Below are 11,448 nucleotides of genomic sequence, written 5' to 3'. Positions count from 1 at the left end.
GCTGAGAAGGATTCTGAAACTGTACCTGAATGCTTCAAGAAAGGATGCCTTAGGGTTGGGGGAAGGGATAGATAGGGAGTTTGGGATTGACATGTATACACTTCTGTATTTAAAATGGATAACCAACAAAGACCTACTGTATAACACAGGGAACTCTGCTCAATATTATGTAACAACCTAAATGGGAAAAGAATGTGAAAAAGAATAGATACATGTATGTGTATAACTGAATCACTTTGCTGTACACCTGAAACTATCACAACATTATTAATCAACTATACTCCAATATAAGATAAAAAGTTTTAAAAAATTACAAAAGAAAAGAAAAAAGAAAGGATGGCTCGACTGATTAGCAGTGTCTGTCATGGGCTCAGAAAGCGAAAGCAGAGTCAGGGTGCTGGGTAATGGCCACCACTGAATGCTCCAACACCTCATTTTACAGATGGACAAACTGGGGTGCACAGAAGATTCAGGCCTTGCCCAGAATCATGAAGCAGGTAGTGGCACAGGTAGGACTTGAGTCCAGCAACTTCCTCAGCTGACCATATGGAGAGTGGAAACATTCCCGTCCTTCCTGGTGCCCGCAAGCACCACTACCACTTACCGCTTCCAGGCAACGGCCGCAGAACAACTTCTCCCTTCCCGAGCTACAGTGCTTCATCTCAGACTCCCAACTGACCAGAGATGCAGCACTGCACCTCAGGCTGGGAGACAGGGTGCCACGCTGCTCTGCACCAGGGGCTGATGGCAGGGAGTCCACCCTAGACAGGAGAAGGGGCATTAGAGGGGCCTCAGCTGCACCATCCAGCTATTGCCCCAGAGGCTGCTGTAACTACCACAGATGTGTTTCCCGTCCTCAGCCTGGCATTTGAGCCCTCTGGGACCAAGCCTCAACCTTCCTTTTCTTTTCTTTTTAAACAGTTTTATTGAAATATAATTCACCTATTTAAATTGCACAATGAAGGGGTTTTTAATACATTCACAAAGTGGTGTGGCCATTGCCACAATCAATTTCAGAATGTTTCATCATTCCAAAAGAACCCTCTTACCATTTAGCCCCTCCTACCCACCTCCCATCACCCCTAGCCCCCGGGCAGGTGTGTCTCTACAGAGCTGCTAATCTAGGCATTTCAATAAATGGAGCCATCCAATATAATGTTCTACCTTTTGACCCCATACCCCACATTTATGCTTGGTGCATCCCAGCCAAACGGCACATTCATGGTACTTTATATTTTATACCATCAAACATTTGTCTTAGCTTCCTACCTGGCCTCCTTGCTTCTACTCCCACCGACTTCCGAACCATCCATCCCAGCCATCCTCCTAGAGAGATTTCTCAAAATGCAAATATGCCCATATCTCTCCGAGGCTTAAAATGCTGAAAGCTCTCCTACTGCCCTCTGGCTAAATTCTGAAACCCTCACAAAAGGCTACAAGGTCTGACCCATCTGGCCCAGCTGGCCACTTCCTCTTGGGCCTCTGCCCCCCTTTTTCCATTCCTCCAAGGAGCCCTGTGCGTACCACCTCGGGGCCCCCAGCTACCATGCTGCTCCCTCTTGCTCCCCTGCCCGTCTCCTCCTGGTGGAAGAGGAGACCAAACGGCTACTTCTTCTGGGAAGCCCTCTCTGACTTTCTCAGACATCAGGACACCCTGGTCCACGTCCTCACACATCCTCTGCCCTCTTTCTGCCCTCTTTCTCTTTCTAATCCTTTACCATACTTGTGATGGTAGATGCCTAATGTGCGTTGTCTGAGTGGCTGAATCGTATTCTTCAACCTCATTCTCTCCAGCGTCAGAGCTCTTTGCATCTGGGTCTGACTGGGTTAGATCTCCAGTTCCCTGAGGACAGCACCCACATTTGTTAATGGTGAGGATCCCTGAGCCTTGTGGAGGCCTTTGTACATGATGATGGGTCCCAGGGAATGCCACTTAGTGGATGATTGAATGACCATGTAGATAATTCATTTTCCTCTCAAGACCTGGCTTGGGTGGGAACCTCTGAGTGAGCAGGCTGAGCCTCGCCTCTATTTCTTCTGCCCCACCAAGATCTCAGGGCACCCCCAGAGGACCCTCCTGCATTGCTGATGCCCACTGTGGTGGCCTTGGTGCCGGATGACATATACTTTCAGGGATGTCTGAAGGGTGAAGGGGAACCAGCAGCCTTTTCTCGGGGGTGGGAGAGAGCAGGAAAACACACACACCTCCTTCGAATAATAGTCTCATATGCCTCTGGCAGAAGTCTGAAAGCAGGCCCCGATCTGCAGAGTGTTTTCCTCTGGTCTGCCACTTGGGGCAAGTCAGGCCTGATGGCCTGCTGAGTGGGACAGCCCCTTCCTCAGGTATTCCCACCCAAAGAACTGCCTCCATCTAATATGGAATTCTCATGGAGGAACTCTTTCCAAACTGCGTTTGGCTGGGGAGTGATTCCAACATCAGGATCCAGCTTGGGGGTCCTGAACAGCCCACAGCCTGTCTACTCCACTCTCAGACGGCTCCCACTAGCTCTTGGAGAGGAAACGCTCGCCCTGGCCAACATGGAGATTTCAGTAAGAAGCCAGGGAGGGTCGTCCCGAAAAAGTGATCATTTGCTGCTGTGAAGCAAGCTGATAAGGCCAGCCCCCTGCATTCCTTGGTGCCGGACTGTTTCCAAAGCTCTTTCACCTGACCACCTTTGGCTTCCGAACGCAGCACAGAGGGCGGGCGGTTTTGTGGAGTACATGGCCTGAGCACTAACTTTGTTTCCTGTTTTTTTTAATAAGTTTATTTATTTTATTTTTATTTATTTTTGGCTGCAGTTGGGTCTTCACTGCTGTGTGCGGGCTTTCTCTAGTTGCGGCGAGCGGGGGCTACTCTTCGTTGCAGTGCGCGGGCCTCTCATTGCGGTGGCTTCTCTTGTTGCGGAGCACAGGCTCTAGGCGCACAGGCTTCCGTAGCTGTGGCACGCGGGCTCAGTAGTTGTGGCTCACGGGCTCTAGAGCGCAGGCTCAGTAGTTGTGACGCACAGCCTTAGTTGCTCCGCGGCACGTGGGATCTTCCCGGACCAGGGCTCGAACCCGTGTCCCCTGCGTTGGCAGGCGGATTCTTAACCACTGCGCCACCAGAGAAGCCCCTGAGCACTAACTTTGGAAGACACAGTGACTCAGGCTATGCCCTGTGTTTGCGTCCAGTCCTTCTGTTCCCCAGGGGGAATGAGCCTCAGTTTGGTGCTATCCTGTCTCTGACACTTTTCTGGCTCCTGTTTATCTCCCTCAGGCCCAGGGCCTTGCAAGCTATGTACCAGAGGAAAGAGTAAGAACGCTGTTGCCTTTTTACTGTCTCTATTCTTACCTTTATTATCTCCTAATTATGGACAGTATTTTAGTTTCCAATTTATATTTAGGTGTTAAAAATGACTCATCTTAAATTTTAAAACATTTTGATCGTTGGCAGATATGGCAAAAATTAAAAAGGGGGCATCTGAGTGCCTGCCATTTGAAAAGCTGCCCCATCACATTTAATCTGCAGAACAGCCATACGGTGGTCAGGGGACCCTTATCACCGCCACACGGAGGGCCAGGAAGGGGAGGAGACGGTTCCCGGGTCACAGACTGGCTTGAACCAGGGGAATTGGCGGCTATTTCCAGCACACCCCATTGGGCTGAGAATATTGCCACAAAGATAGCAGCTCTCCTGGGTGTAGAAACAGGAAGTGCATGGGAGGCAGTCCCACGCTCCTGTGGGAAACTCTGACACAGGGACAGAGGTTGAGACCTTTGACCAGGGGAAGGTATTTGCCTCTATATCCTCTATGGCTATAGGCTGTCTAGTTCTGTTCCTTTGTCTCTAGAAAAATCAGAGTGATGCTGATGGTAATAAGAACAGTCATTTCTTGAGTGTTTTAATTGTGCTAATCCCCATGCATCCCCAAGGCTCCATGGGAAGGGGATTTTCCAAGGGCATGGAGCTAGGAGCCCAGCTGGGATTCCTATCAGAACAGCTGCCTCAGGACCGTAATTTTTAACCTCCATGCTCCATGTCTCATCCCCTGACCAATTTACCAATCCATCAGGGTTGGGGACAGGGTCTAACCATTTCACCTGTCTGTTCAGCAAACCAAATGCATCTTCTACGTGCCGAGGGGAGACAGGCCTGAATCTGATGTGGTCCTTACCCTGGAGGAGCTCAGTCAGTGGAAGGAAATTGCCCTTGGCAAGTTGAATAGGGGACAGACCCAAGTGGCATAGGAGAGAGCCCAGAAAGGGCTGCTGAGGGCTTAGGTTCCTCCTCCCTGGGGGAACTGGGAGGGCTTCCTGGAGGAGGAAGTTGTGCAGCTGGGCTGGGAGGAGGGCGGAGGTGCGGGAAAGGTGTCCTTCTGCTGGCTCTCTGGCCCCAGGAACTCTTCCCTTGAGTCTTGCATACTTGCTGGGAGGCAGACAGAGCTGGCCCTGACCCCTTTTCTCCTTCAGATGATGTCTCACTGAGAAGGGGGTCCATAGCTCTCCTGTTCCACTTACCCCACGAGAGGCTCCTTCTTGCTCTGGGTCCCCAGTCAGGAGATGGGTCCCACTTGGGAGACCCAAGTGGTGTGATCCCTTCTCACAAGCGCTTCTCTCTGTCGCCCTGTTTCCCCTTCTGTCAAAGGAGGCAGTTGAGCAGGTGGCCTCACAATCTTACCTGGCAGAATCTTACCTGGTGCTGCCTGTCCACAGCCAGGGGTGCTGCTCCCGGATGATGGGCTGGTTTTTCCTCCCTGTTCCCCACTGTCTTCAGGAAATGTCGCTTGGCCTGAGGGGGAACCTCTGTCTTCTGTCTGGAAGCTCTCGGGAGGCTGGGAAGGAGAAAACAAACAGTGGCTGTCTGGATTTTCTCGCCAGGCCTGAGCCAGGAGACCTTCCTGGCTCCTTCCCTTATATGGCCAGGCCACTCTGGGCTGGGAGTCTGCCACTGCGTTTCCCCACCATCCACTGTCACTGAGGGCTGGGGGCCACCGCTGGTCACCTGGGACTCTGGTGCTGCAGAGGCTTGGGCAGGGCTGAAGGTGGAGGGTGGTGGGCTGCTTGGGGTGAAGCAGGTGGGGAGGATTTCTATTGGGATAAGGGGGTAGGGGGATAGGGGAAAGGGATCCATCTGGTCTTGACGTAACCCCCAACTCACAAGTGACCCTGGCCAAGCCCTTTCCCTCTCCAGGCCCCTGTTTCTCCCTGTGTCAATTAAGGGTAGGGAAAACACAAATTAATCCTCACAGTCAGCCCCATGAGGTGGGAGCTTTTGCATTCCCATTTTACAGATGGGAAAACAGGCTTCAAGAGGCTAATTGGACCACAGCTATCCAGCTAAAAAGGGAGCAAGGCAGGATTTGAACTTGGAGCTGTCTGACTTCAGGGTCTGTGTTCTGAATGGGCTGATTGCTAAGGCTCCTCTTGGTAATAATATTCAATAACTCACATATACCATATGGAAAAGGGATTCTGCTGGAGGTGCTCCCCTGGAAGACCAGGGGGCCCCAGTGCCCAATGACCCAGCCCAAAGGTGACTGTTCTGTTAAGCAATGAGGGCAGATGCTGTAAGTCATTCCGTTCGGTGTCCCCAGAACCCCACATAGAGCCTGGTGCAGACTCAGGGCTCAGGAAAGGGGAGCTGTGGGATCACTGAATGAATGAACCTCAGTAGTCACATCTGTACTATGGGGACAATCTCCTAACTCCAGGCACATTCAGAGGATTAAACAGAACAATGGATGAGAAAGCACAGAGATGCCACCTTTACGATGATGGTGTTGTCTTTCTGTTCACAAATTCCTTCTTCCTTTTAAAGTGCCCACCTGTGTCTCAGCCCCAGGCCGTTGCCTCCTAAGCTGACCAGTTCCCGCTCAGCCCAGCTGTGGGACCGAGTGTTGGGGGGTAGATCTGCTCGGGGCCTGGGCTCTGGGCTCTGGCAGCAGTGACCGTGGGAGAGGCTGCCGGAGGGGAGGGAGGGAGGGAAGGTGGGGCTGGTTTGCTGGGAACAGCTCAGAAGTGAGCCTTGCATAAGCACGCACATCCTGTGTGCTCTTGAGCTAGCCCTGGAACCTCCCTCAGCCCATCCATCATCATGGCATTCTCTCGGACCCCAGCCCCCTTCCTGGGGCCCAGGGGCGGGGGGAGGGGGCTGAGGAGGGCCTGTCAGCGTGGCGGCCGAGAGACCGCAGCTGGCAGCTCTGCAGGCCTGCTCAGTGTTGGAGCCCGACAGCGCGGGGGGAGGTGGCGCCTGCTGCCCTCCTAATGCAATTTGTTTGGACCCAGTCTCCGAGGCTCATTTGCTAGTGAATGAGGGCCAGGTGTATGCACTGTGCCGGGGCGCACGTTTGCACACACGTGTGGGGTGTGCAGAGGTTAACAGGTGTGCTGTGTTATATAAGCCAGCCTGGGCTGCGCTCGCTGTCTTTGGCGTGTCAGCTCCTTGTCCGAGTTCTGCCTCTGCTCACTTCCAAATCTTCCTCCTCTTTTTCCATCCTCTGGAGATCTGGTGCCAGAATCCCCCTCTGCCCTTGACTGTCTGTATGACTGAGTGGAGCTCCTTCACTTCCCTGGGCCTCAGTTTCTCCACCTGTCTTATGGAGCTGGTCCCTCACCCTGCCTGCTCCACGAACAGCTGGTAAGTGTGGGAAGAATATGATGGACGGTAAAAACAACTGCTGATGGTTTCTAGAGCTTCACCGTATTCCAAGCACTGTGCGTCCGAGCACACGCCTGACGCTCTCAAAGCCCCGAGGGCTGGTTCTGTTATCAGAGACTGACACAACCCCAGGTCTCCCTGCTTCTAGAATCCGACCCCATTTACTCCTTTCCAGGGAAGATTACCATCATCCTCCACAGCTCCCCCAAGTCCTTTGTTCTCGGTAGCACACAGGCTTTGCGTTGCTGGTTTGTAGGGAGCAGGGCGTGAGGTGGATTCTTGGCTCCTGGTGGGTTTTCCCTTCTTTGGTTCCATTTCTTTTCACCTACGACCCCCGACGCAACAGCCCTGACTTGCCGGCACCCTGTCAATCAGCAGGGTCTTCCTTTAACCCTTCCCGTTCTGAGGCCTGGTTTCTTGGTCATTCTGAGGGCTGGGATGGGGAGTTTATCGCTGGCGGGGTGGGGAGGGTGGGGTGTCGGTGCCCATGAGTGGAGGTGGGGTGGCACTCACAGGTCTGTGTCCAGGGGCCCTGCCGCCTGCCCTCCTCGGGTCTTCAGGAGGCCCCTGTCTGGGGTGTTTGCTCCTTCAGCGTCAGGGTTGCAGGGGTGGCCCCCCACCAGCCAGTGCCCTTGCCTGAAAGGAACAAGGACACCCCTTATCAGAGGACGCTGGGGTGCTCTTTGGCCAGAGCCCTGGCCTTTGTTGGTCCTGACTGGGCTGCCGGGCTCCGAGGGCTTGAGGATGAGCCTGGGCTGTTGCTGGGTCCTTAGAAACCTCAGACTGAGCCTGCTGAGATTCTCCAGGCCTCAGAGCGTCTGTCCTTCAGCCTCCAGGCCGCCATTATCTCCGCTATGCTTACCTGGCTTTCAGAGAGGGTCTTCTGAGGAGCTCTAAGCTCCAAGAGCAAGAGGGGTCACCTTCCCTTTCCAGCGCATCAAGACTCCATCAGCAAAAGAATGGGTCTGGAAGGAAATTTCCCAGAGGCCCCGCTGACCGTTGGCCCCCACCTCTAGCCTCACACATGGAAAAGGAGCCATTTAGGGGTGGGTGGAAATCTGGGGTTCACACAGTGGCCAAGACTGAAGGGACAGCCCTGGGGCCACCTGTGACCACTTCCAGCTGCACAAGGCTTTCAGCCTACAAAATGCTCCCTCCCATAACTTAAGGAACACTCAAAACCACTGCCAGAGATAGGAATGACTTCCTTGCTTACTGAGGTTCAAAGAGGCTCTGCAACGTACCCAGGTCAACCCCTGCTGAGTATCAGAGGCCAGCTTGAACCCTGGGCTGCTCACGCTCAACCTAGCTGTCTCCTGAGCTTGGGCAGCAGTCGGCTGGATGACCACAAAACAGAGCTCACGTCGTCACAGACATCACAAAAACCCCTGTTCCCTCTCCTGGCCTTGCTCATTTCCAAGAAATACGAGGGGCTGGGAATAGGCCACATCTGGGAACCAGATGGCACTACCGTGGGAGATGGCTGAGGTCGGGGCCCCATGCAAGCACACCCACCCACACCTACGTCGGTTTTTTCTGGAGGGGCTTCTTTGCCCACAGCTCCCCTTCCTCAGCTCTCTCACCCTTGTGCATGTCCTATAGCTTGTGTTCTCCTTGAGCTCCAGGGCCCTAGGGTTTCCAGCATATGTTTGGGAAGAACTGAGAAGACACTGGCCCTGGAGTCCAGCAGACATGTGTTTGAATCTCCCCCCTTGCACTTTCTAGCTGTGTGATCTTGAGCTGGTGGCTTCACCTCTCTGAACCTTGGCTTGTTTGTGAAGGTCAAATGAGGTAGATGTCAAGTGCAAGCACAGTTGCCGCACATTGTAAGTCCACAATAAGTGGCTGCAGCTTCCATTATGAGCACAGGGCTGGGCCCACAGCAAGGCACAGGCATGGGAGCACGAGAAGCAGGAAGGATGAGGGCAAAGGTCCAAAGAGGCATCTAGAGAAGATGTGGAAGCTGGGATGGGAGCTGCCGTGTGGGGCCCCTTTCCATGCCCCCTCCGTTGTGCGGCTCCTCTGGGTCTCCATTCCCAGAGCGCCCTCCCACCCCCTTGACAGCCCAGCTGAGTTCACCAGCCTCACACGCTCCCCACTTCCTCCCCAGGGAAGGTCGTTGCTGGGGACTTTTGAGCAAGCCCTGGGAACACAGTCTGAGGCTGACACAAGATGATGCAGGAGGAAGGGAAGAGAGGGAAAGAAAATGGGCCTAGACCCCGGCAGCGACCTACAGTTCCTACAATTCCAAGCCCAGCCTCGTGTAGCTCGGTATCTGGGAGGGTGGGGGGTAGAGACCAGGATCCCCAAGACTCCCCATCACCCTGACCTTCCAGTGTGAACAGACTGGGAGAACAGTGACAGTGGTAACAGCTACCAGCTACCCAGCTTACACTGGGACATGCTGTAATCATAACAATGGCCAATACGTGTTACAGCTAACACGCTGGGTGCCTCCTATGTGCTCCACACTTGCTAAGTGCTTTATTTTACACAGGTTTTCTTATTTTATCCTCACAATCACTTGTGAGTTAGGTACCACTCTTATCCCTGTTTTGCAGATGAGGAAACTGAGGCTCTCAGGAGTCACAGCAGTCCCTCAAGGTCACTGAGTTGGTACATGTCGGGATCAGGGTTGGCTCCGGGCAGCCCAGCATGCATTTTTCAGGCTCCCCTGTAAGACCAGACTATTTATGGCACTCTTTTTACAGAGCGACAGCCGGAGTCAGCACCTCATGACATTCTGTCAAGTGTGTATTATGGAAAGCGTCCTTATGGAAAGGGAGCTGTGACTAGGGAGAGCATTTTCAGTGTAAGTGGAGGCTGTGTGGGCCCTGGCAATGGGCGTCCCCAGAAACAAGGGACTTCTCACAGCATTTCTCCCTTGTATGCTGTCTGTTTGAAGAAAACATCATGATAAAGGAGTTAGTTTTCCCTTCTGTCCTGTCCACTTTGCAAAGAACTGAGACCCCCCCCCCCCAGGGTTCCAGTTTGCTGGGCTGGGTGATGCTTTCTGGGTAATGCAAATGTTGGTTTCTTCTGGAAGGTGTTGGATGGGAAGAGCAGCAGGTTAGGTACCAGGTCTCCTGTAGGCATGCTGTGTGATTGTAGACAAGTGCCTTCCCCTCTCTGGGCCTCACCATAATGTGATGGAGAGAAGACTGGACTCCACGGTGTCCAGAGTCCTCCTGGGGTCAGATAAAGGGGGATGGTTTGACTCCATCCCATCCGCCTGCATGAAGGAATGCATAGATCTCCATGGAGTGAAAGGCACCGGGCATCAAGGGTTAAGGCTGGAGCTCCCCTGCTGCCTCTCACTCCCCTTGTTCCCATCTCACCCTCACTGCCCAGCCCAAGGCAGGCCCCAGGGACCCGGACCTTGGGATTTTCTGCAGCAGGACATGAAGTCTCAGAGCATTAGTGCTGAAGGCACCCTAGTTGCGTTCCCATTGTTCAGATGAGGAAACTGAGACGTGGAGAGGAGAGGCAACAAGCTCAAAGTGATGCAGCCAGTCAGAGGCCCAGCTGGGACTGACCCCTTCCACTCACGGAAGGATCCTAATCGGTCAGATCTTAACAAAGGTCCCTGGGAGGAAGGCGGGAGAGAGAAGGGCCTTTGAGTTCCTTTGGCTTGAAGATGGAATAATCATGACTTCCTTTTCTAAATATCTTTTGGCCCTTCCTAGAACCAGATGGCGGATGTTTGGAATTTATGTTGTAAATAGTGTTTAAGAAAAGAGTGTGTGTGTGGGGGGGTGCAGATATGTTACTTTTCCAACCACCAAAAACAAGATCTGAGGGAGGGAAGTGGGGGAGGGGAGCTGACTGGGAGGAGATTTGGGGCGAAGGGAGAAGTGAGGGGGGAGAAAGAGGGGAGGAGAGGGAGAGAAAAAAGGAAGGGGGATTGATGGAGTGATAGTGAGAGCAAGACAGAGACAGAGAGATGAGGAGGGAGGGAAGAGACAGCAATGGGCGAAGAGGGAGGAAGACAGAGGGAAGGTGGGTGAGGGAGATGGGGAGGGGGCTCCTCGGGTGCGGGCTCAGACGGGCTCCATCTTGAGCTCAGGAGCAAACCCTTGAGTTTTCTAAAAATAGCTCAGCCTTTCCCCCAGTGGGGCTGGCAGCAGGGACCGAGAGAGGCACGCTTGCCCTTTTATGGTAAGAAAAATCCAGATCCTCCAGGGGAGCTGGGCTGGAGCCTGTAGTTCTGGATGAAGTCCGGCCCTGGGGTCTGGGGTGGGACAGGGCTGGATGGAGGCTGTGACTTGGTGGGGTTTCCTGGCCTAGGTAGACCCACCCTCTGTGCAGAAAGGGCTGAGGTTGCCACACTGGAAAACCCTGGGGTCCTGGGGTGCAAGGGCTCCTAGAGACATCTGGTCCACTCCATCTCCCTGTTTGATAGAAGAAACTGAGTCCCAGAGAGGGGCAGAGATTGTGGGCTCCCCATGTAGGGGTTTGAAATGTCAAGGTAAGTCAGTCTGTAGGTTCATATGAAGATGGCTTATATGCCCATTGTTCTGGAGGATAGTGTGGCCAGTGTGGTCTGAGTGTCAGGAGACCTAAGGCCCACTCGGAGTTTACATGTGACTTGCTGTGTGACCTTGAGCAATCTGCGGAACGTCTCTGGTCTCAGATCCCTCACTGGAGTGATCATAAGGGCCTTCCCAGCTTTTTGCCTCTCTGGGAATTCCAAGGCTGGAAAGCAAAGTTGGGGCATAGAGGATGCTGCTCCCAGGCAGAGGGGAATCTGCAGGCTGCTGTTTCTTCCTGTGCCTGGCCTACTTCCTGTTCTGAAGCAAAAGCTAAGATGG

General features: G+C 53.4%; 1 protein-coding gene across 1 annotated transcript in view; it reads right to left on the bottom strand.

The window, feature by feature from the left end:
• Window positions 1–347: 347 nt before the first annotated feature.
• The window catches only part of LOC130707182 (uncharacterized), a 34,745-nt gene continuing 23,644 nt past the window's right edge, over window positions 348–11,448 (bottom strand). Inside the window, exons 3-5 of the mRNA XM_057540400.1 lie at window positions 7,151–7,273; window positions 4,673–4,811; window positions 348–3,066 (exon numbers count right to left, since the gene is read on the bottom strand). Coding sequence (XP_057396383.1) covers window positions 2,989–3,066; window positions 4,673–4,811; window positions 7,151–7,273 — 340 coding nt within the window. The 3' untranslated portion in view covers window positions 348–2,988. The remainder of the gene's footprint in view (window positions 3,067–4,672; window positions 4,812–7,150; window positions 7,274–11,448) is intronic.

This window comes from Balaenoptera acutorostrata, chromosome 2 (assembly GCF_949987535.1).
Source record: "Balaenoptera acutorostrata chromosome 2, mBalAcu1.1, whole genome shotgun sequence".
In the NCBI taxonomy this organism is placed as follows: Eukaryota; Metazoa; Chordata; class Mammalia; order Artiodactyla; family Balaenopteridae; genus Balaenoptera; species Balaenoptera acutorostrata.
Note: the sequence above shows the minus strand (reverse complement) of the source record. Positions and strands in the feature narration are given on the sequence as shown.